The sequence below is a fragment of the Aythya marila genome (genome assembly GCF_965140915.1).
Source record: "Aythya marila genome assembly, chromosome: 17".
In the NCBI taxonomy this organism is placed as follows: domain Eukaryota; kingdom Metazoa; phylum Chordata; class Aves; order Anseriformes; family Anatidae; genus Aythya; species Aythya marila.
In genome coordinates this window covers 10,304,402-10,330,264 of record NC_139058.1, presented here as the reverse complement: position 1 = coordinate 10,330,264, position 25,863 = coordinate 10,304,402, and the positions used below count along the sequence as shown (strand labels likewise).

Genomic DNA, 25,863 nt, shown 5'->3' with positions numbered 1-25,863 from the left:
CCTTTTATCTACCCACTTGTAGGTGTCACCAGCCTCCACAGCTCCTTGTCTGGTCTTGTGGAGTTCTGTGCATTTTTATTCCAGTTCATACATGCGTCACTTGTATACACTTGTATACACAAGCACTGTATTCTGTGTGCTCACAGACCATCCAAAAAAAGATGCCTTTGTAATTGTTAAATACTTTAGCACTGTTTACTTTGTAAATAATATTAGTGTGAGTTGCCCAACACCTTTTCTTCTGCATGTTCCTCAGCAGTTGCATACTCTAAGACAGACTAGTTAAATGTTCTGATTTTGATGGCAAAAGCCTGTTAACAAGACTTATTACTGTATATGTGTGGACTGATAAAAGAAATACAATTTTATTTTGTTAGAAGGGAAGTTTTGGTTCAAGTGCCAAGAGATATAATAAGGAACATTGTTTAAAATGAGAAAGGTGTCAGGAGACTGGAGAAATTTAATGGGTTGACTCAGACAACTTTCAGACTTTTGTAGGGTGGAGTTCAGATCTCGCTCTGAAATGAAAATGAACTTGCTGGTGTCATTCTTGTCTCTATAAATGCAAATGGTAAAAGTAGTGTAAGACAGCGCAATTAGCAGTTGGCAGAGGACTGGCAGTGCAGCTGTATTGAAGGTCAAGACTCTCCTGACAGAGGAAGTAGGAAGTAAAATGCAAATAAGACCATTGGAGAAAAAACTCCTGTGTATATTCTTTTATTTTTTAAAAAAAAAGAGCATAATGATGTCTAGTCTTTTCCATCTTGTTTTCCTCCTTGCCATTCTTAATTAAATATGAATATGTTGTAGACAAGGTATCTTGCAAACAACTGTGAGGGCTGTTAAAGTTCCAATAAAGTGGACAGTTTGCACCCAAATAAGAATGGCAGTTGGAGATATTCACATTCTGGTCACCAAATGGTTTTAATGTTTTGAACATAGCTGAGTTTAAAATAATCACTTATCTAATGTGCTAATAATAGTATCCCAAGAAAAATATTGCAAATGGCAGTTTGGTAAGCTACTGGACTTCTCTTGAACTCCCATGCCTGTGTGTTTAATACTTACTAAATGAAGCTTAGAGGGTTCACATGGTGCAAGTAGTCTGTGCTCCTGATTACCTGACAGATCCTGCACACTTGGCTGTGAGGCATCTACCAGCCAGCATAATTTCACAGAGATTGTGTTTGCATAATTTAGCCAGTCTTTGGTGCTGGGATCTAATTGTAACATCTCCAGTTGTGTGATGTGGTTTTACGTTTCATTTAGCTTTGTGGAATCTCTGATCAACAAGATCAGATAGATTTCCTGTAAGTTTAAGAATGTGCTTTACTCTGTAGTTCTTCTCAGAGTTCTGTAAAAGGCAGAAATTTCATGTGTATTTCAAGCTACCAAAGCCCTTCTGGCTTCTTATTCTCTCCACAGTGCAGCTGGAGGAAAGTGTGGCTAGGCAGCAGTATAGAAACATGGCAAAAGCAGAGATGCTCTCCCAGGCTCCCAAGATGCAAAACTTTTGGTGCATTAGTTTGTGTAACATTAATGCAATCACAAGAACTTGTGTCAGGAAAATTTCGGAGTGAAGCACTGGGTTTCAGTGATTTGTACCTTTTTCATTTGAGTCTTGCATTTTATTTGTAATATAAATTCCCATTTTGATTTCATCTGGTAGCTAGAAGCAATTTGTGTTTCCTTGATTCACCACTTCTCAGTGAAAAGATGAATCTTGAAAGCTAAGAAGTCCATAGAGATTTAATGGTCTTTAGAGGCTTATTGGGAGAGTAAACAATTTGACTTCTGTAAAATCAGGGATGTATATGACTAGAACAGGGCTTTCTTCTCAGATGTTTCAGCTGATATTAGTGAAGACTATTCAGGGTTACCCTTTAAACTCCTTTATTTTAAACTGCCAGAATTGTTTCTGTTGGAGCCTTTTATAGACTCTTAAAGACTGGAGACAAAAGGAATGTCCTTTGTTTCTTTCTGCTTTAACTGAAATTTAGTGGCTAAAATAAAAAAACAAAAGCAAAACACTTTCTCTACACTGATGCATGGAAAGTGCATCAAGCCTGTATGTATTTTTGTTTTGTTATGTTTATTTACTTAGCCCTTGTCATCAACTCATGAGCTAGGACAGACTTATTCAAAAAACTTCCCACCATTTGGTTTCAGTCATCTGACATTCATCCCATGTTCAGCAACAGGTGTCAGGTTTATGGTTGCAACACCCCAACGCTTAGATGATCACCCACTCTGTTACTAACTAAGCCCAGGACTGCTCAGCTTTGGGGTGGGTTTGGGCACAGTCAGTACGTGACTGAAGGTTACATGTCATACGTACACAGAGGGCAACTGTGTGCTCAGCTCACCTAGATTTGGAAGCATTTCACAGACGTAAAATGCCCAGCTGGGAGGGGTGTCACTGACTGTCTGCTTCCACAGCTCCTCCAGCTGAACAGTTCTGTCTGTAAGCAGCACTGAACCTTATTTTTTTTTTTTATTTTTTTATTTTTTTTTTTATGCGGCATTGTGATGTGTCCTTCTTCAGTCTCTTGTTAAACTGTTGTAAAAGTAACTAAGACCTAGCTTGTGTGTGAAGGACAACTGACTACTGGAACTCAGTAGTTAACCTTGGGACAGGAGGAAGGAAGAAACGTGGATTATGACATATGAAAAATGAGATACCATGCTAGGAAAAGAGAGAGGAAATAGAGCTTTAGCTTAGCTTAGCTGGCAGAACTGCATTGCCAAAGCAGTTAGATATACTGTCCTGTAGGTTTGATACCAATTTAGAGGGCCAAACTAATTTTCTGCAGCCATCAACTTCGTGTTTCATAAGACTACTGGGAGAAATCTTATTGTGCTGCAGCAGCTTATTTCATTTCTTTAACAAAATAACCACCCATAGAGGCAGTATTCAGAGTAATAAGCTGAGTCATGGTCATTCTTTGTAATGATTAATTATTTGAAAATGAATTTTACATTTGTGATGTATCTCTTTTCCTGCTGTTCATAACAACTAAGTGGTTGAACATGGTGAGTAATTCTGTCTAGCTCATGGTAGTGCAAGTGGAACAGCTGCTCTGTATTTTCAGTGTTCCAAATAATAGAAGAAAATTTAGAAGAAAATTTGCATGTAGGAAAAACAGGTTTAATATCCTGAACCCTTTGTAGGAAAAAAAAAAAAAAAAAAAAAAAACTATATGCAGGGCATTACATTTTTAAAGCAGCACAGGCATTTTTCAGCTACTCTTGCTTGCATCATGTTGGAATAATAAATTGGTTTGAGTGTGCTTCTGTCTGTTTTTGAATGCAAGAAGGCACAATGGAGGCATCTAATATCTGTAAAGTCCAAGATAAAGTACCACTGGTAGGTGGATATTCCATTTTGGTTGGTGTAAAGCAAAGCACTTTCTTTCCCCCCCCCCTCCTCTGAACCTTCAGTAGCAGAGAGACAGAGCACTGTGGACAAACTTGGTCAGTTCCGCAGTGAGATTTCCTAGCAAGTAAAGCTCCTAAAATGTGACCAGTTTTGTGGCAGGATTGAAGTTTGGTGAAAGGGCAAGAGCAAGACCTTTTTATCTAGCAGCCCCTCGGAAAATCCAGCCTCTGCTATGTGGGTTAAAAGTACTGTGTCCTCTTATCTGAAAGGAGAGAAGTACTTACTGGATGAGCTAAGGCTTTCATATTTGCAAAATGATTCAAGAATCTCACTTGGAAAGCTCTATAGAAGTGTCAGATGTTATTATGTACCTCGTTGTTCCAAATGACAAGAAGAAAATTACAGAAAGTAAGCCATCATTTTTGTGAATCAGAGCCCTCCCACTTCCTTACCACTGCTTAGCAATTTTTATGCCAGAAAAAGGAAGGATTTATTTAAAATCACAACTGTCATGAATGATTATTCCCAGCCCACACCTGGCTTTTGGAATGTTACATTTCTGAAGCTTTAGGTGCATCTCTCAGCTCTTTGCAAGAAAGTTGTACAACTTCTGTAAATTCACCAAAAAAACTTACTTATTGAGGAAAAAAAAAAAAAAAAACTTTAGAAGGAAGAAAGACTGTCAAATTTGTTTTTAGTTCAAAATGCAATCTGAAAATGTGTGTTTTTTTTTTTCCTCACAGCTGCTAATGCGTGATTGCTTCAGGTGTCGGTTGGTATCTATTCAGTTTTTCACTATCAGCACGAGTTGCAGATATGAGGCTGAATCATGCTTCAGGGTGCAATCACAGTGCAGGATACATGCTGCTGTTAGAAGAAGGCTAGTCTATTGTGGTAGCTAATCCCAAATCCATTTCCAGCTTTATGCAAAACATGTACAGAGTTATCAAACCCTATCCATTCTGCACTCCATCCTCAGTCCAGCAAGCAGAACCTGTGTGGTATGTGTCTGTTCCCATGTAAAATCCCCTTGATTTTAGTAAAGAAGCTCCCAGAATATTTAACAGCACTTCTTGTAATAGCATCTCAAAAACATTTCAGGTCCAGTAGGCACACAGTTCCACTGTGACAGAAAATAATCTTATCTGGGAGTAAACCAAGAGGAAGGTGAGTGACAGGCAGTGGTGCCTGCTGTGAATCAAACACCCAGACACGATTTTTGTTTTCCATAGGCTTTGCCCACAAGCTGGTAAGCCAGCTTTGGGGTGAGTTTTTTGCATCATCGTGATTCCATATATAGTCAGTGGTGATCCGTGCTCTCTCTCAGAGGAAGATTTGGGGAATAAAGGAGGAGCCTCCTCTCTGTATGGAATACGCAGGGAGTGTAACATGAGAGGGCTCAGGCTAGACAGTGTGATGGTTCCACCGCCTCCTGTGTCTGCCTGCATCCACTCTGCATTCAGACAGCGAGGTAGATGGCACATCCACACCTCCCAGCAGTGTTGAGCATAAATGCAGTAAAAGCTGTAAGATACTTCGGAGTGCCTCATACTTAGTAGTAGTAGGCTTGGAGCCTGGGAGCTGTTTTCCCAAGTTTACACTGAGCTCTTACGTAGAAAGCAAAATGCAAGAGTCTAAAGTTCCTGTTCCAGACCCCAGTGGCTGAACATTAGGCACTGTGCTGCCATGCCAGTAGACTAATGAGGAATTTGTACTTAATCTTCAGAGAGAAAGCGATTCTGGTTTTCAGTAATTAAAAATATATATGCTTTTAACTCATTATCTTCTAGCTTGCTACGTCTGGGCCCGCTTCAAGCAGATACTTGAAGCTTGGAACAATTCCAGAGGTTAGCAGGAGTTTGACAAACAGCACATTCTAGCTATTTTTAATTTAAAGGGAACACTTTTTTGTTGTCATTCTTTAAAAATAAAAATCTTTCCTGTATTGCTGGCTCACTCTGTGCTGTGTCTCCACCTCCCCTCGCCAGCCCGTGCTGCCAGGCCTCCGCAGGCACTTCAGCTATGTCCTTTCCAGGACGTCTGGCCTTTTGGGCGGATGCTGCACAGGCCATTCTCTGCTCTTGCCTGCAGCTCTCGGGCAGACAGAATTAGCCTTGGAAACAGCTGTATGGCAGACAGGGAGGGAGGGAGGGACTGGATCTGATGCTGTAACTATCTACTAAAACGTTAGCACTTACTTCCAAGAGTACTGGAGTGAACCAAAGTTAGCCATCAAATATATGAGATTAATTCTGACCCTCAGTGTACGAGCTGGAGTGAAATCATACAAAAATAACTTCCAAAACCTAAAGATCATGGCTCATTGCTCCTGTCTGCAAGTGCTCAGGTCTGGTTGCTTGTTGTGCCAGAGAGTCTCTCTGTCACTCGCTGTTTTTCTCTTGCCTTTTGAATTATTTTTCTTACAGCAAAGGCTGCAGGGGTGAGTCCACCCTCTTTGAACAGCTTGACAAGGCTGTAATTCGAGCATCTGCTGAAAGCCGTCAAAGGGTGTAGCAGACTCGAGGGTTTGGCCACTTGCTGCTGTGTACCATCGCAATTGGCCGTGCTTATGTTTGCATGTTATCTGAAAATTTCTAGGCAACAAACAGTCCTCTGGGTTAGGAGTGATAGTGAGTGCATCTGCTTTGCAAATAATGAGGAGTTCCTTCAAAAGATCTTTGAAGCAATATTACATATTTCTCAAAGGGAAATGTGACTGCAGCTGGTTACTGAGGTGCACAAGCTCTGTCTGGGGTGGAGGAGAGGAGTGCAGGGCCCAAAGCAATGAGGGTGGGAAGAGAGAACGTCTTCCAGTCCATGTCCAGCTGCCTCAAAAGGGAAGGCTGAATTTGCAAAAGGCAAACAGGGAGAGAGAAATAGCACACAGAGTGTGGTGCTGCTGATGGGGGCCTGCAGGCTCTGCAGGTGTGTTTCTGGTTTCAGGCAGCACCTGGAGCCCCGCTACATTCTGATCCTGACTTGTTTATTTACAACCTACCAGAACGTGGCTTTTCTGAACAAGGCAGGGAACAGGCACTACACGAGTAAACCTCTTGGAGCAAAGAACACACAAGGAGATTCATTAGCAAAGAAAATTTTTGGCTTCTGGTAAAACATTTTGTTATAGGTTGAACAGTTTGGATTTGGCTAGAATAGCTGGTGTTTGGATTCGTCTTCAAGGCAATGGAGCAGACTGCAGCTGTACCATATCCCTTTCACCCACTATTGGAAGAGGTTGTCATACAGAATCAGCTGATGTGATTTAGCTCATCTTAAAATATTTAACAGCCAAAGATTTGCTGAAGTAATCACTTCTCCTTTACTCTTGATTACCGAAAACCCCTACAGGGTTTGTCTCTTTTTGCTGTCTCTTGTCAAGTTGCAGAGCAGGCAACATGCAACTCTATTAATAAGTCTTTTGAACATGATTAATTGGGTTTTTAAGTGGGTCAGTTTCTTCCAAAATTTCTCGCTTACTTAGTTCCTCTTGCACTTGCAACTGTCCACCTGCAATTCTTTGTTTTCATGCTATTATCTGAAACTCTTTTTTCATTTGACGTGCACTTGTGATTTTCTGCATACAGTTTTCAGTAGGAGCCAGTTTTACTCTTCTCAGCTTTATTTGCAGCTTGCCTGTGCAGCTATATCATCAAATTGCTTTTCTGTATTACATATGCAAATAGCTGGCAAGCATTGCAGATCCTTTACTGACCTCCTGCTTTGCAAGTGATACAGTTACTCTAGAGGATTCTCCAGCCAGTTCTGCAGATGGACCAGTCTTGCTGCCTGTCTGGATAGTTTTGTTTGTTTTATTTTTAATACTATCCTAAGGTGAAATATTTTTCATGGTTTGTCAAACAACATTATGGATTTGACTGTAAAACTATGACTCATTTCAGCCTTCATTTTTCTTATTAAGAATGATCCTGGAGGAAAGTGCAAATGAAAATGTCAGATCTGTCATAAATAATGTAAAAATGACAGCCAGGAAGAGAGGTCTCACAGACCCTCCTTCTATCCACAGACACAGAAAAGAAATCAGTCTTGGAGAGCTGGGTCTGTGACTGGTGCAAAGTTTTATCATCCTTTTGACTTCATTGTATTTATGTGTTTACATCATCCAGGTGTCTAGTCCAAAATATCTAAGCTTTGTTTTTTTGTTTGGAGGAATATATATTGTCATTCTTCATTGGCTGGCCAGGAATAAGCTTTTGAGCTTATTGTCTCTATTCTTTGTGGATTCTGTGAACATATTTCATCTCCTTGATATTTTATTTTTGGAAGCAATGCTATATCCAGAGTGCAATTAAACTAGTAATTCTTTGCTCTGTTTTGTGAGGAAGCCACTTTTAAAGATTTAATGTTCTCAAAAAAGAAAAATTGTGGTGGACCAGCAGTAAAAAATTAAATCCTTGACAGTTCTTTGGCACACGATATATAATGCTGTTGATAAACAGTCTCATCTGTTGCAGTTGATAGTGGTGTGGGGGCACAGAATTGTATTGACGGTTGCAAACATCTGATTTCAAGGGCATGCTCAGATACTAGCCTAGTGGTAGGGATGAGGTAAGAATACATTATATATGTAGCAATCAGAACTCCCAGAAACCTTGAATTTAATGTCAGTGTCTGCTATAGAATGCAGTGGGAAGCCAATGAAAGCAATCATTTCTATCGCCTTTTCTTCTATCAGGTGGAGAATCTTACTGGGGAAAACCTTTTAAAGATGAATTCAAGCCCAACTTGTCCCATACAGGACGTGGTGTTCTTAGTATGGCCAATTCAGGACCTAACACAAACAAATCACAGTTGTAAGTAGTCGCTTGCTCTTTGTATTTTATTGTTTCCCTCTAGACATTGTGTCTTGCTCCGTTAAGAAAATAAATGACATTTTATGAGCTACTCTTTAAAGCTCAGTCAAGTGAAATATTCTGTCAAGTGCTGCATATTGAAAACAGCGTTGCTACAGCTGCTGTTACCCAATCTAAGAGCACCATGAGGCATGTCGAGAAGACTTGTAGGTTTATTATATCGTTAATTTATCTTTTCTATTTTATGGTTTGTAGTTTCCATTTTTTCTCATGTAACCCCACTCTTATCCCTGTGAAATCATTGTACCTCAGCACTCTGTTTAAATTTAGTCCCATATTGAACTTTTATTGAGTACTTAATGAAATAAAATACATACCATACTCCTTAGAAACATTGCTTCGTTTTAGTAGCCTGCTTTTAAATACATAAGAACAGTTCTGATTTCTACAAACTTATAGAACACAAGCATGACAGAGTGAAAAATCTGAGATAGAAGATTACTTGGTTTTCAGTGTGCGAAGCAGAATAAGGACTAAAATGTGGAAAAAAAATGAATTATGTAAGGAAGGAGAAAGAACAACAAATTAAATTTAAAACATCAAAGTTGTAATAACCTACTTTATATCTAACATAAATACGGATGTTTGCCAGCAGACTTCTGAAAATGCTCGGTGTCACTTTGAGCCATCTTTGTCTTGGTTGCTTTCTAGGTACTGCAAAGAAAAAACTTGTACCTTTATTGGGGACCCCAGTCAGTGTGTGTGTGTGTGTGTGTACAATGCTGTGTGTTGGGACTGGGTAGCAAGGGAGGGGATTCTTGGTGTTGGTCTTCATGATGCTTTGTATTATTATGGCTGGTAAGCTGTGCAACAGTGTGGTTAAATTTAATTAAACACAAGTGCTTGTCTCGAAGTGTTTAATAGGCTTACTCACGTGCTTAAGGCTAAGCACGTGTCGGGCAGTTTGCAGGACTGAGTTGCTGTAGAGCTTATTTTGGATTTGAATGTTACTGCCAGCACTCAGGTGCTAAATTAGGGAAGAGTAGAGGCTTTAAAAAAAAAAGGGGGGTGGGGGAGGAATTCAAGAAACGAGTCACAGACAGTTCATGAGTGATGTGCCATATTGAGTCACATCATCTGCTGCTGTAAATGCTTCCCTAAAATTTGCAAATGAAATATGAAATTCCTTTACACGTGAAGTCCTTGAGAGACTCCAGCTGCCCGTATATTTAAAACGTCCTAGGCAGTGTTTAGAGACTTTGGGAAACTGTTGTGACCTTAAGAACTGGTGCTCTCCCCATAGGTGGTGGTCACTGCAATGCAGAGTGAGCTGGGTTCCCTGTGTAAAGGGTTGCTCAAGTAATGCTGAGGACTTCTCTCCCTGGATGACCCTGAGTTGTATTTATTCCATTGTCCTTAATTTTATTTTGACTGCAGTGATGGTTGAGGAACTTTCTCAAAATATTTGCCTCTGTTCAGATTTTTTTTTTTTGTTACTGTCTATATCTATTACTATATGCTATCTTAAGTGACCACCTGCTAATCTACGTATTTGGATATCTAAGAAGAAAGTGGTGCAAAGAATCCATGCACAAGGCTAAGTTGTAATGTATGCCCTGTGTGGGAGTGTGCATTTACAGCGTCTCAAAGCTTTCCTAGGGCAAGCTACGTTTTAATAGATTGACTAGAAGATTGCAGCCCCTCCTATTTGCAATCATATAACTTCCTGAGGCAGTGGCTTATATGGAAAAGTGCTTTTGGAATGTTTATATATTTTTAGCCGTCTCAAATGTAGCATAACAGATGGAGACAGGGAGGAGAGCCAGTACTGCATGTCCAGCCAACGTGGGCCATCGTGGTCTGCAGACCACAGAGTGGAAACCTCTGTCTCATATGCTTCTAGTCCAGGTCTTCCAAAGAAGCATTAAGCTTTAGAGAAAAGCTTTAGTAGTAAAGATTACTTTGGATTTTTTATTTCAGTTCCTGTGTTTAAATTTAAAAATAACACACATACACACAACTAAGAATCCAAGTTGTGCAGGTTTTCATTGCTTCTGATACTTTCAAGTGTTCTTCTGCCATATTTGTAACAAACCACAAATTTTCTCTCTCCAGTGGAGAGATGGATCATAGATGGTTCAATTTAATGGAAAAAATATATAAATGCAAATAGTAGATATCCAAAAAGATAAAAGTTTACACTGGCAGAGGGTTGTTGTGTTATATAACTACATTTGCTGGATACAAGCTCCCAGTCATGCACAAGAAATGACCTCCTCAAGCAAGAACCATGTATCACTGTCCTGCAGTAAGCTTTCCAAAGCCTGCCTGGCCAAGGAGGCAGATGCTCTGATTATTTTTGGACATGGTGCAAACCACCATGTTTGGAGTACTGTTTGGGGATGTTAGTAAGGCATAAAAATGAGAAGTCCAAACTCCACAAATCCAAATCAAAACCCACAAAACAGAGAAGTTAAAGGGTATTTGGCCAGCTGGACTCCAGAAAAGAGAGAAATCTGTCTCTTTGCAGAGGGCTGTTACATACATTTTCTGGTTTTAAGCATAGCTTGCTATTGCTGAGTTTCAATGAGATAATATTCTAACCCTTATGTCTTTATTCCTTCCAGCTTTATCACATTCCGCTCTTGTGCATATCTGGACAAGAAGCATACAGTGTTTGGAAGGTATGTGAAACACATCGTGAGAAGCACATGTACTCTCCAGTGTGTCTAAACCTAGAGAGAAGCTGTTGATTTTTGAAATTGAGCTGGAGCAACATCCTAGCTCATAATACAGTTCTCATGGTAATGAGTAGGTGGCCAACATCTCTTCAGTGCCAGTCATCAGATTCTGCTGTGTTTTTGGGGGGGGGGGTTGTTTTGGGTTTTGGTTTTGTTCTTTAACTCTTTCCATCACTGTAAATTGCCTTATTTCCCTTTGTTTGGTGGTTGTCCAGGGAGTCAAGAACAAAGTAATCATCATCCGGTAACCAACCGTGTTGGTATTTGTGCACGCTAATTGCCGGGACACAAGAGATTACCTCTTCAACATTGCTTTCATCCTCTTAGGAGCTGTCAACCAGCAGATTAGTCATTAGGCTGCTCTTCATCATGGTATAGAACATAGTGCTTCTGCATACATTACATCTTCTGACTCTTCTTATTCTTTTTCATTCTATTCTTCCTTTATTTCTGATTATTATTATTGGTATAAAATCTATGTCCATGGGTGTATATGTACATGCATACACATATAAGATATTGTCCATGCCAAGACAGCAAGGGAGCTTCTTTCTTTTTGAAGGTGTCTTTTCCAGTCAAGCCATCACATGATAAAGATGAAGGTATTTATTACAGAACATATTACAAAATACTTATATTGTAGAGAGGCAATTGTACAGATACATGGTATATACCAGGTCACACAAAGCTATTCTAACAAATGGCTTGCTGCAAAAGGCAGGAAGGGGAATTTTACTAGCCTGCTTCACTGGTAGTTCCTGAGAATTTTACAGTCTTTTTAAAAATGAAGATTTGGGTTTTATTCTTTTCCTAGTTTTCTCTGTTTGAAGGGCAGCAATTGAAAGTAAATACATGTGTTGATTGCTTTGGATATTATACATTATTACTGTATAATGAAAGCGATACATTTAATCCATCTTCTCTGCCTGCAAGTTCTTGAGACAGAAGCTGGCTTCATTTTAAACAATTACATTAGTACCATTAGTTCTGATACTGATTCTGCAGTAATTACACTCTTTGAAATATATTACTTTATCCTAGGAAAATTTCAAGTTTTTTGTCATTTGGTAAAAACAGATAAATAAAGCAAGTTCTAATACTGAAAGCTGAGAGCGAGTATATTTGTGGAGGAATTACATTACCTATATCTTAAGACTATTTCACGTAAGCTACAATGTGAGTCCTCCTTGCAAAAATCCCATTAAATCTAATATGGTAATGCTGTTAACCTGAGCTTGCCACCTCATCAGGCAGTATTTGGGTTAGGACAGCTCAGCTGAAAATTTGACTGTTCTTCAATTTTGGATTGAAGAAGCAACCCAGCTTCTGTGAGCATACCGTGTAGTCCTCCGGTGTCTTCACTGTGCTCTCTGTGTGCTCCAGTTTTACCATAATTCACCCCAAAAGAATTTGGAGAGTGGCTGAGCTCACTGCAGTGCAGGGAACGTGCTCCAAGAAGCCTTTGCAGCAAGCATAACATCTTGAATACCTTGTGAGCAAAATAGCTTAAAATGTTTCATGCTGTACATTGTACATTAGAGAGGAATTACTTCAGTATGGGTAACTGGGTAAATATATAGCAGAGATTTACACAGTGGTAATTTTAGCAAAGACTCTCTTCATTGCTGATTTGTGCTTGCTGCTATAGAAATCTGAATTTGGTTGCCAGAGTAAGGAAGTAATGCTGCTTTCAGAGCACGGCAAATTTCCTTTGTATTTCAGCTAAGAATAACCTTTACAATAAAATGTTGATTTAGATTCATGTTTGGCTGCCTGCATAACAACTGAGTGGCATCTTCATCTGAATACTGGGCAGGTGAATTTTACTCTGGGCTCTCTTGCATGTAGAGGACGGTTAATTCAAAGAATGTCAGAGATTCCGGGATAGATGCATTCCATTCTCCCCCATATCTACAAATTGAATACTTGAATAATTGGATTTGCTTACAAATTTAATACAAAAGCCTGATGTATGAAGCTCTTTAGGTCTGTATTCTGTAATCAAATTCCTTCAGCTATTCTTATCTGTATTTGTTTTTAGAAGCCATAAAAGCCAAAAGATTCGAGACATTCTCTCTCTAGTGAAACTCCTGCTATTTTAGATCCTGGGTGTTTCCAGGATTTGGTGACTGTATCTGATCTTGGACTCTAAAGGACAATAATATCTGGAAAGCATATCTGGATATAATATCTAGGGTTAAGAATAGAATGAACTCATTAAATCAAATTTCTTTGTTTCCATCAATGTTAAATTGGGTTGGCTCAACTGGATGTTTACTGGCCTGCTGTGACTTTTGCATAGATTTCAGGATTATTTATTTCAATTAATATAAAAACCTAAATACTCTGAGCTCAATTGTCCCTTCAACTATCTCTATACAGCTCTGGTTCATGTTAATAAGTGTCACGTATATATCTTTGAGAATGGAATTTGACCTGTTTGTAATTTGTACAGAACTTTTCAGCAGGCATTTTGTACCTCTGAGAACAGAAAAAGCACAACCATTCCCCACCCTTTTTTTTTTTGTGGTCCTGTGTGGGATGGAGCATTGACAGGTTCCTTCTCTTGAGAGCTGCATTTTGTTCATGCCCCCACTGGTTCGAAGCACAGTTTTTGCATATTAGCAGCTATTAAGAGTTGTGTGTTTGGCTGTTAAGTGTGTTTGAAAAACATGCCAGCTGCAGGCAGTGGGCTTCTGTGTGGTGGCACGTGGCTGGCTTTGTGCACAGGGATCTCCAAGTCTCGGGAGAAGGCTAGAGCTGAAGGATAGGGAGAGCATCTTGTCATGGTTGTGCTGCCCACCATGGCAGTAATGAGGACAGATGTTACCGAAACGAAAGGAGATAATTTGGCATGGATGGGGAGCAAAAACAAAGGCAGAGAGCGAAAGAAGAAAGCCTTCCTTGGGAGGCGTGCTGCAGACTGCGTGGATTTCCTGCTCCCGCAGAGCTGCCTAGATTAACTTAGTAATTATCATTTCTAGTAATTACCATTTCTCCTGACTTAGAGAATGCTGTAATTAACTTGAAAACTAACTGGTGGCTTTTGTTTGCTTCTAGCTGGCTGGTAAGGGGGTTAATTTAGAAACTCAAATAATGTGAACCAACAGACTGGAGTTAGCTCTGCGTAATGCAGGTGATAAACATTTTCAGGTGACTGCTGCAAGGGGAAGGTCCTGTCTGCTGCTGCTCTGTGCTGCTGGGGGGGAGCTCCCCCTTACCCATGCCGCAACTGGGAATTCAGCTGCTCCATGAGCTGCATGAGCTACAAGGGCATTACTGCCAAAACACCAGTATAGGCTTACGTGCTTGTCTGGAATGCTTTATGAAATTTAGATGCAAGCACATCCCATCTGTGTTATTTTATTTTCTATTACTGCAATGGCTCATAACTCCAGTGGCTCAGAGACCTAGTCCATTTGGCCCTTTATAAGTAGGAATAGAAATATAATCTCTGTGCCAGAGAGCTGACTGTGTAAGTAGAAAAGAGAGTGCTTATAGGTGCAGGGCAGTTACAACAGTGACCCCGTCAGCTACCTTTCAGCAAAGGTTTGCACTTTCTTTCACACCAAGGAAAAAGAAAGCCCCAGGGAAAATGAAATGGCTTTGTGGACTGTTTCAGGGAATCCATTCCAAGGCTAAAAGGACCCACAAAAAAGTCCCGGTTGAAATGCTAGTGGAAGGTGATGGAGCTGTTCTGATCATTATCACAGAATCACAGAATCACAGAATTTTCTAGGTTGGAAGAGACCTCAAGGTCATCGAGTCCAACCTCCAACCTAACGCTAACAGCCCTCCACTAAACCATATCCCTAAGCTCTACATCTAAACGTCTTTTGAAGACTCCCAAGGATGGTGACTCCACCACTTCCCTGGGCAGCCTGTTCCAATGCCTCACAACCCTTTCAGTGAAGAAGTTCTTCCTAACATCTAGCCTAAAACTCCCCTGGCTCAACTTAAACCCATTCCCCCTCGTCCTGTCACCAGGCACGTGGGAGAACAGACCAACCCCCACCTCGCTACAGCCTCCCTTGAGGTACCTAAAAAGAGCGATAAGGTCGCCCCTGAGCCTCCTCTTCTCCAGGCTGAACAAGCCCAGCTCCCTCAGCCGCTCCTCGTAGGACTTGTTCTCCAGGCCCCTCACCAGCTTCGTCGCCCTTCTCTGCACCCGCTCAAGCACCTCGATGTCCTTCTTGTAGCGAGGGGCCCAAAACTGAACACAGTACTCGAGGTGCGGCCTCACCAGAGCTGAGTACAGGGGGACGATCACCTCCCTAGCCCTGCTGGTCACACTGTTTCTGATACAAGCCAGGATGCCGTTGGCCTTCTTGGCCACCTGAGCACACTGCTGGCTCATATTCAGCCGACTGTCCACCATCACTCCCAGGTCCTTCTCTGCCTGGCAGCTTTCCAACCATTCCTCTCCCAGCCTGTAGCTCTGCTTGGGGTTATTGCGCCCCAGGTGCAGGACCCGGCACAAAAACTCAGATCGCTGGATTCAGAGTCCAGAGTGCTCACCATTACACAGGTGAGAAATACTTGCTCACTGAGTTGTAGGTGAGATTTAGGACAAGCAGGACATGGTGGCCTTGAAAGTGAGGGCAGGCTGCAGGTATGCGATATGATTAAGAAGAAGGGCAAGAGAGGGAGCAGAAAGAGAAGTCTCAGTCAGAATGACAAAGCTGGAAATGATCTGTGCAGCGTTTCTGTAAGTTTATCAGAGTACCACCTGTGTTTGTTAAGGTCTGAGAAAAGGATGTGGAGACTGAGGAGTCTCCTCAGCAGAGATGAGCATCTGGAGGACAGTTTTTCCCTGTATACACAGCTGCATGTATCTGCTTACGCAGATCTTTTAATGGTCTCTTGAGATTTCTGCCACTGATTCTTCAGTTCTGGTGTTCCTGGAAATATGAACGAGATGGTTTGGGAAACTTCAGGCTTAGTCAAATGTGAAGTACTGGTTAGTAGCCGACATTCACTCTGCTTAGGCTTCTCTTTCCTTCCTTCCTCCCTTTGCCAGATACTTTTGTGGTAGACAGATTTCTTCCCTTGGATTAGCATTACTCTATTAAATATGCCTTAGGCTGTTTAATGCTCCCTACTGCAATCCTGCAGAATGGAGCGATTAAGGCAACTGTTGTCCTTTAAAGTGAGGGCTGGGTAAAACTGCTACAGTGCATTACTCAGTTACCCAGGTATGGGAAATAATGCACAGGACCTGTTTCCATTTGTAACATTCCCTGCATGATTTGAATCAGTGAACCCCAATGGTTTCTAAGCTGGAAAACACATTTTTGTTGCTCTTCTGCTTTAGTCCATCTGAGGAACAGAGAAATTGTGTGACAGTGGAGGAAGAGCTGATTGCATTGTCGAATCTGTGCAGGGGGCCTGACCTAATTCTGCTCTGCAGAGGCTGCTCCCAGGCAGCAGGGCAGGAGCGAGGTGGGGAAGTAAAAGCAGGAGGGAGCCGTGGTGTGACCGCCTGCAGCACACAAGGGCTGGGCTGTCCGAGCTGCACCAGGGCTGGCGCCGCTTGTCAAGACAGTTGTATGACCCCTGCAAAGGAACCTGTGCCAAAGCAGAGAAATCCTTACATGCCGGGTTCTTCTGTTGAGTCTAGTTTCAAAGTGCTTTTTTCCAAGTTGCTTTATTTTTTTTTGCTGCCCTTTGTTGCTGTCTCTCACCTCTTATATTAAGCCCTTATGAGAAATTGAGATGTTTTGACTGCATCCTCGTTACAAGTTTGAATTGCTTGCTCTGTTTCAGATGGGGTGTATGCATAGAAAACACTTTGTCCCGAGTGAGTGTACGTGTTTGTGCATGTGTGCATGTGTATATTGTCCTCTGTCTGCATATAAATGCATGTACTTTTTTTTTTTTTTTTAATAAAAATAAGCTTGAGGGCAGAATGTATTTACAAAACAACAACATTTATTTCTGCTTTCTGTTTCTAGTTTCAAACTTTTTTTTTCTTTTTTTTTTTTTTTTTGAAAAAGTCCAGACATTGTTCTTGTATCGTCTTCTGACCAGGAAGCTCTATCATCTTGGACTGCGGCCATACCCAGCACTCATAACACTTAATTCCTGTAATTCGTCTAAACAAAAATATGAGAACTGGGAAGTTCATGTGTGAATGTTTGTGGGTCTGTTAAGGAGTTGCAGTTTTCTTTGGGAGCAGTACTAACTAATGTAGCACTGAGACTTGCACTGGCATATTGCAAATGCATAGAGCTTGCTCCACATATTTCACTTACACTTCATGCAAAGACTTTGGCAGCGATCTGAGACGAGGTTACTAGTTTGCATAAAAGAGCTATAACAGGAAGTCGGATTTTAAGTAACATCTTTAAATTTGAGATGTAAAGATTTCAAGTGCTAGCTTAGTTCACTTTTCAAGAAAACAGAATTACATGAGTAAGGACAAAATTTTTCTTTTCACTGCTATGCTAACAGAAAAAAATCTAAATGTACCTGCCTTGTCGCCCATGCTTAAATGTAATGCAACATTTATCAAGCTCCTCTAAAAATACAACAAGCTGTCTCAGGGATGCTGAGCTAAATATATAGTTGAGATCACCATTTCAGCATCTACTGGAAGTACACAGCAAAGCTTTGGTTTCACCGGTTGTTCTAATGTAAGTGGTGTCTTGAAGGTGTCACCCTTTCCACTGCAGGTTGTCATCTCAACGGCTGTTTAAACCTCACAGGAACTTGCCTGCTGCATTTAGGACAAAGCATGCATGGCACCTTGTAAAAGGAATGGAGCCAGAAACAGTGGAAAAGGTTAAACTTGTTTCTGCCCTTCTCTCTCCCCGTTGTTACTGAGCTCCCAAGTTAGCACCGGGGCCGCTGAGTATTATCACAATATCTAAAGACAAAAAGTTATATTGGGAGCTCACTGTGCTGAAACTGTAATATGCATAGGAATACTCTGTGCAAAGTGCTAGAGAAGAGAAGACGGGTGTAAAAGAAATGAGTTTCCTGTTTTAGAGAAAATAAGCTAAGACAAGACAATATTTTCTGCAGGCCCATACAGTGACATGAGAAGGACATCATGTCATCAGTCCTCACTGACAGGGAGTGAGGAGCACCCTTGCTAGAAATGGTACTTGAAACTAAGGAAAGCTGCTGGGAGAACCAGAGCTGACTTTTTTGTATCAGCTGGCATGAAAGGATCATCTTATCACTGTGGGAAGAAGGCAGCGACACCAAAGAGATGCCCTGCTCCAAATGCCAAAACGTTTACCTAACTGCTGATGCTCCAGATGAAAGGAAACTCTGCTGAGAGCTGCATCCCTGGAACACCTCTCTCCCTCTCTGCAGGACACGTCTGCAGTCTTAAGTGGAGTTTATTTGATGTCTTTGCTACAGGTCATGCCGATTCTTTTATGTCAAGGCAATCTTTACCACCAACAGCAGAAATGATAGAAGGTATTAAAACAACACAGGTCCTGCAAAAAGTGCTAACTAGCAATTTCTCCTTGTATTATTTTTGGCCCCGAAAGGTAGATCTAAAACCTACCAAACCACCTTGAGGGTAACAACTTGTTGTTCTTCCCCCATAGCTCTTTATAATCATCTCAAAATGGACAGTATTTAGGTAATTTGCTTCTGACCTGTGAATGCCACGTCTATCACAGCTCTTAAAATGTACAAGTAACAAAATATTCCCACTAATGTTTAATTAGCACAGCGAATGAAGATTCGTGAGTAGCGCCAAAATGCACGAGGGCTAATATCGTGGGAGGTCTAGCCATGGGCTAAGGGCTTACTCAATGAGGTTGTCAGTGCATAGCTGATCTGGCTATTTCAAATTATCAGAACCTAATTAAATGGAAACATGCGAGCAGATAATGAATGGAGCTGTTGGCTAGAAAATCCTCCAATATTAAATCAGAAGTTTCCTTTAGGGACAATTAGAATACAGTGAATGTATCTTAGGCTGTGTGTTAATCATTGATATTATAAGCAAACCTGATATTGGCCTGGAGGAAGAATTTGAAATTGGGTTTTTGTTAGGAACTTTCTGAAGTTCATGCAGGGTTTTCAAGCACTATGCGGCTCTGGGGAGATTCCCCCAGTGTACTACCTCCAGTTCCAAGTGATTGAGTCTGTTTTAGCCTGCATCAGTGTTTTTTAATTGCTCTTAAAAGTCACAGCTTGATTACAGAGTATTGACAGACCCCTGGGGAATAGAGGGGAACAGTGCAACAGCAACAAACTGTCTGCAAGGACAGCTCGGTTCAGGGCAAGTGCTTAGCAGCATCTTCTCTAACTTGGGAGCATTTTCATTTCTGTAACTGGGTCTGTCTTTTTGGTCTTCTTTTGCATCTGTTTTACCCTGTTTTGTGGCTGCAGTGAATTACTGTAAGGGGCAGTCCTGGGCTCCTTGATGGCCACCTTGTGCCCTCTTCACGTAGAGCTCCCGGACCCAAGCTCCTCTGGCTAAGGGAGCAGTGTTTCTCAGAATTGTGGCTGCTTCTCATTGTCCCACAGACATTAATACGGGCTGTATTTTTGGTTCCTGGCCATGTGGCTTGGCTCTGTTAAAACAGATGTTGTCCAGCTACAGCCTGCCTTTCTAAGGGATCTGGATCTCTCAGCATCAGCGACCTGTCTTCGTCTTTATTTACTGCTCTTCTAAGTATAGCCTTTTTCAAATTTAATTGGGGATGGTGATGTGGATAAAAGCATTAAATACCTTGGGACCAAGATCGGATCCCAGCAGGACCCCTTTGGAAACATACTGACTCAGAGGTTCCTATTTAAAATTAGATTTTGACACCTGTCAGCCAGTTTTTTTATTTAATGTATGCTGTGTTCACTTCATATCGTTCTGGTTTCACAATCAAAATATCAGCCGCCTTCCAGAAGTCTGCTCCACTGACACTGTTATCCCTATTAGCCACATCTGTCGGCTCAACGATAGAAGGTGATTTGACAGACTCTGTTTTCCACAAAAAAAAAAAAACTTGTTGATTGCTGTTACTTATTTCCTTTCTTTCTTAACCATGTCCTGTCTCTGCCATTCCATTATTTTGCTGGGATAGATGCCAGGATGACAGGCTTATAATTATCTGGGTCACCCCATTTATCTTTTCTAAATATCCTTTTCTGGAACTTTCCCATTGTTCTGTGCTTTATTTATTTATTTATTTATTTATTTATTTTTAAGTGCAAGCCATATAACAGACCAAAAAGCCTTTGGCCTTTCTTAAACGTTTTGAAGCAAGTCTTCGGCTATGTTGCCTTGAAGGATGAGAGGCTGGTGATCTACCATTCTCCTAAATAACACCTGCAATGAAAAGTGTCCCAGAATTTTCTTGTGGCTGTGATTTGATGCTCTGCTGCTTTCCCAGAGCCCTGACCAAGTTCATGGCTGCAAGTAAAAAATCAGAAGTTAATGAAAACATTTGCTTTCTTGACCCAGTCTGGTTTATTTTTCAAAGCTCATGGGAGTAACAAATGAGCTCCAAATTTATACATGTAACATGCAAGTTGAATCCATTTTGAAATGGGCTTGTGTTTTCTTGCACAGACAGCTGCCCACAGTCACTCTTTTTCCATCTGGCTGGTTTGTGTGCACTAGAAAGGCTACTGAGTTTTTGGACAACTGTCTTTGCTTTACTTATGAATATTTGACTTTTTCATGTTCCATTTAATTTTGAATTCAAATCCAAGATTTGAGGAAAAAATTCTTACTGTCCACAGTGAATGGCATTATCTCAAGTCTTCCTCATATGGTTGCTGATCCCCCTTCTCCTGACCACAATGGTTTAAAAATCTGTTAATGGGCAGAAATTAGATATATTAGATGTAGGGGAGCAAGAATATTTCAAGTGTATTGTGACAACTGGAAATTGTCTTTCCTCTTTTAGAGTGGTCGGTGGCTTTGAGACTCTGACTGCTATGGAGAATGTGGAAAGTGACCCAAAAACAGACCGCCCCAAGGTAACTGGGCAGTGCCAGGAGGCAGTGAACGTGTGGCCCTGCATGGCAGTGTGGTTCACCCTGCTGCTGCTTCCCAGAAAGCAGAACCTGGGGGTGGTGGTTTGACTTAATCAGAGATTCTGTTGTTGTTCTTCACTTCTTCTCCCAGGAAGAAATACGAATTCAGTCAACGACCATTTTTGTTGATCCGTATGAAGAGGCGGATGCCCAGGTGAGAACTTTGTAGCTTAGCCACTTCAGTTTTTATCCCAGCTTGTCCCTTGTGGAGACCACACTTCTCCCATGCCTTTTCTTTGTGCCTCCCTCTGCATGTGGGAGCGCCCTGGCCCATATGGGTGCAGGCTGAGGTTAAACATCAGCCGTTCAGCACTGCCTCGTGTGCCAGGATCGTCACTGCTGTTTCGGCGGAGAGGTCTTTGTAGCTGGGTCTGGCACAGCTCCCAATCAATCACACTTACAATGGCTTCCGATCCAAACACCCACAGTAGCTGCCAGTAGCTACAGGTGAGATGAGAGGAATTTTGTTCTAATGGCTGCAGACAGCCAGTTTGTAGTGGCCCTTGAGGTCTGGCTCCTAAAGCCAGCCCTGTAATCAGGGCAGTGCTGATTGCTGTCTTAGAGTGCTTTCGAGTTTCAAAGAACTGTAGACATTGCCTACTTACTCTGGACTAGCTCTTGCAACAGATTGCACTCTTTGTTTCCCACAGGTTGCTGCAGAAAGAGAGAAGGCTCAGCAAGAAGAAGAAGCAGCCAAAACAAAAGCTGAGGTGATCCCACCAAAGAAAGAGGTCCAGACTCCTAAAACTTACCGTCAGGGGATTGGAAAATACATTAACATGGCTGCAGCGTAAGTTCCCTGCCCAACTGATCTTCGTTCAGTGTTTTACTTGCCTTTCCTGCTGGATGGTGACCCTCACCAGTATTGTTGCTTGGCTTGGGGCTATCTGCTGAGACTCTCGAATAGGCCAGATTTTTGGTTTGTGCCGGCAGGGGTTGCAAAGATACTGTCATGCAGTAGTCAGAGTTCCCTCTAATTCTCTTGTTTTGCAAGATTAAAAGTTAACTGAGCTTTTGTTTTTGCACTTGAACATGTCTGAGATGGTCTTTAACAGCATGTGCAGACTTCACAACCATAAATACATTTCCACAATGCAGAAGTCCTTGAGAAGGAACTGTACTGCAGCTTCCTCCACCATCTTTCTACTCTGGCCTCTTCCCCTTCAGCAGCTATTTTTGAAGGCCTCTGTCCCATGGATGTTTTTTCTTTTAGCAGCTTCTACCCTGCACAAAGGGTGCCTGAAACACATATCTGTCTGCTGATCTGCTTCCCTGTGCAGCCACACAAACAGTTGCACCAGCACAACTGAAATGGCCAGAAAGGGGAACAGGTTCTCAGGCTTGCTGTGGGAGCACAGGGTGTCTGGCAAGTAGCTCCAGGGTGCCTGGCAGGTTGTACAGACTTGTCCCAAAGCATCTTCTCCCAGACACCCTTTGTACACCCGTTGGGATTGGCAGCATCGCTTGCTTTCCTAAGGACAGCACGGAATCCTGCCTCAGCAGAAGATTAGCATGAGTTTTGGATAAATTAAAATAAATGCCTTCCACTTGATTTTTAGCAGACTTCTGTAAAAGCATTTGCAAAAATGCTGTTGTCTGCCTGCTGCATAAAGGCATGTATTTATGTGTACACAGATTTGGACAACTACTTAATCAGCTTGTATGTGCCTGTGTGACGTAAAGGCACTTGCATAACTGTGAGAATAAAAATATGACAGTCCATGTAGGATGGTTTCATGTGTACGTCAGTTAAATATTTCAGTTACAAAATACTGCTTGGCCCTTAAAATATCATGTTCAGCTTAAAACTGCTGTCATACTGCACTGTTACTTACAGAGAGAACACATGCAGAGTTTGCAGCTGCAACAGCTCTGCAGAAAGGGCCAAGCTGTATAAAAAAGAGTTTTCTTTCCTAGTCTTTCACTCATTGCAGCTTGCCTTGAGTCTGGGAGTTTGGCCCATAGCAGCCCTTTGGCAGGCTCAGGCTTCTCTCTGTCAACTGCTGTTATCTGACAGTAAAACCCCAGTATGTGACCTGGCCACGTAGCACTTCCATGGGGTTATAATCTTTGCTCAAGAGGGGCTGGGAATAGCAGCAGCAACTGCATCAGGCCATGCTCGAGAAACAGAAGGATCTCACAAACTTGCCCAGCTGCTTTACACCTAATTACCCATAAATTCTTTTACTGCCACAAATGCGGGTGAGATGTGGCTCAAACTTTCATAGTGACTGCACTTTTTTATTAAAAAAAAAAAAAAAAAAAAAAAAAAAAGGCAGCTGTTAAATGTTCAGCTCTGACCTAGAGATCTTGCTGGGTCTTGAGCACATTCCTCAAAGTGTTCAAGGCCCAACCGAACCATCCCCGCAGACTGACACACTCTCCCTCTGCTTGGGTGAACCAAAAGCCACCAGTCCCAGCCCTCCTGCAGTCCCATGCCAGCCCAGAGCTTGTGCTTCTTTCTGATTTATAAGGGGTGAGCTGGCTGCAGCGTAGCTGTTTCTGGGAGAGGAAAGGCAGCCAGCTGCCCTGGTCCCACTGAGCAGTAAATAGTCCCTGAGAGTTGTTTTCATTTTGGCTCCAGGAAGCGCAGTGTGGAAGATGACGGGCCCTCAACAAGCACAGCTGCGAAGAAAGAGAAAAAGAGCACAGGCTTCGGGGACTTCAGCTCCTGGTAGCAGCGTGGGGAGCCTAGCACTGGAGCAGCGCAGCAAAAGAGAAGAGGCGGCCTCCCACGTGTCCCTGAAGAGCCCGAAAGACAATCTGTCCTGGGGAGGGAAGGCACCAGCCTGCCCTTCCACTGGGGAAGAAAACTTGCTTTGTTAAGAGTGGTTAATGTGGCTTTGTCTTCTGCAGAGCTGCATTCCCCCAACTGCATCTTCCTCGAAGGCCTTTTTGTTGTTGTTTTGCTAAGTGGGGAGCAGGCAGCCCAGCTCCGCTGGGATTAGCTGGAGCCTTTCTCTGCTTGGCTGGCAGCAGACCAGGCAGAGCCCAGCCCTGCAGGACACTGCTTCAGTGAACAGCTACATTGGTGAAAGAGCTCCTTTTACAGGTAATCATTTCCAGACAAGCCGAGTCTGCCAAATGAATGAATGAATTAATGTGCTGGGGAAGCGCCTGTGCTGCTGTAGCGCCTTGCGGAGGGGAGGAGAGGGCTCCAGCCTGTCCTGCCCTTCCCTTCTAGCTGCCTTTTGCTTGTTCTCAACAAGGACCAATTCTGTCTTTTGCTGTCACCTCCTGGGTGGACTCACTGCTGTTGATCTCCATAGGGCCTTGCTCACTCCAGATTGAGCTCTGTCTGCACCCGTCTAACAGCCTGGGAAGCAGCGAGACTGGACAGGGAGCCTGGTGTAACTGCAGCCCTTGCCCCTCCCAGTAGCTGGCCTCGCTGGAGCCACTGGGGAGCCAGAGGGACCAGGATGCCCCAGTTCAAACCTGCCCTCCTGTTCCAGAAAAGTCAGCATGGAGCAATTGAGTGGGAACAGAAACAAAATTGCAGCATTTGTTTTATTCACCATCCCCAAAGCCTGCTCCTTGCAGGGGAATGCATTTTTTTCTGCTCCAATATCAGTCCTCTCATTATTAGGGAAAACCGTGTAGTGTAGCTCACAGGCATCTCAGATACGTTCCTTGCACAGCCACAGATTATTAGGATGCTTAAAATAAAAAAGGCCTTCTGGGGTACAGAGGTATCAGCCTGGGAATTTTTAATTCAAAACCACGATGTGTGTTACCATCAGTTAGAGGTAGTATACTAGATCCTGAGCAGTACTTCTCGGCTCATCTTAGGTGTTTTCAGATGACAGAAGTATCCCTACCTATATTGGGCTGCGGAGATAGTTTTGTAATTACCTCTGTAACCAATACATTTATATCAGCAGCTCTATGTTTTAAGAGAAGTCTCCGTTTATACAAAATTGCTGTAAAAATTTTTGGTAAAAGGTTTTGCATTAAATGCTTTATTTTCTTTTGAATGCCTGTGTCTGACTGTTCAACTGTGATTTCCAAGACCACGGCATTACCGAGTTGATTGTTTTATAAGGAAATGATTCATTTCTACTTTTTAAGATGCTTGTAAAGAACTCTGGGATCTTTGCGGATATGATTACATCTTTGTTAAATCATAGGAAGTTCAACCTCATTTGAAAGAATAATAGTTGGTTTTGTTTTGTTTTGCAACGTTTTGCAAGGTATAAGTTGGAAGTAACGCATGATTCCTGGAACGGGATGTGACGGTACTTTCCTCAAGCTGAATTTCTTCTGTCTTGTTGGAACTTCATGCTTCTCCTGTACTGGCCTTTTCCTGGTTAATTCCTGGTAAATCCCCGTTACCTAATTCCTGCTTCAGCACATTTTGAAGTTGCGAAGTCCACAGTGTTGCTAGAGTTGTTATAGTCAGTTTAATGAAATCCATAAGAGTAAAATACTTTTTTGTAATGGATTAAAATGGGGATTAGTATGAAAGAAAGGAGCTTTTGATTACGAGGAAAGCAGCAGAGGTGTGGCAAGGATTCCTGTTTCACCGAGTCCTTGTTGAAGATTGATACATACAAACGACAGCTTCCCTTTGCAGCGGCAGGCAGCAGATAAGCACCAGTTTTCCCTTTCTGCTTCAGTTTTTGTGCTGTGGTCTGCGAGGGACCGGTGCCTTGCTGCAGGACTGCTGGCCTTCCACGCGCTGCCTTTGCACTGCGCTGGTCACAATTTCCCACCGTAACAAACACCAGGCACAAACAAAAACCCACAGTTTCCTGGCTTCTAGGAAGGCTGTGTAACCTTTGAGCTTTGCTCTAAGCCGTGGTGAAACTCCTCAGTCTCTGCTTGACCTGAATCCAGCTCTGCCTGGGCCTCTGGTGCTTTCCCAGCCTCTCCTGGTTCCCCCTCCCTCTGTATCCGATCCCTCACGGCCAGGAGCTGCTGGCTC

The 25,863-nt window shown here is 42.2% G+C and overlaps 1 protein-coding gene across 1 annotated transcript in view; it reads left to right on the top strand.

The window, feature by feature from the left end:
* PPIL2 (peptidylprolyl isomerase like 2) overlaps positions 1–25,248 on the top strand; it is a 73,379-nt gene extending 48,131 nt beyond the window's left edge. Inside the window, exons 15-20 of the mRNA XM_082773837.1 lie at positions 8,073–8,190; positions 10,818–10,874; positions 20,810–20,882; positions 21,031–21,093; positions 21,590–21,729; positions 23,524–25,248. Coding sequence (XP_082629963.1) covers positions 8,073–8,190; positions 10,818–10,874; positions 20,810–20,882; positions 21,031–21,093; positions 21,590–21,729; positions 23,524–23,617 — 545 coding nt within the window. The 3' untranslated portion in view covers positions 23,618–25,248. The remainder of the gene's footprint in view (positions 1–8,072; positions 8,191–10,817; positions 10,875–20,809; positions 20,883–21,030; positions 21,094–21,589; positions 21,730–23,523) is intronic.
* Positions 25,249–25,863: the final 615 nt, after the last annotated feature.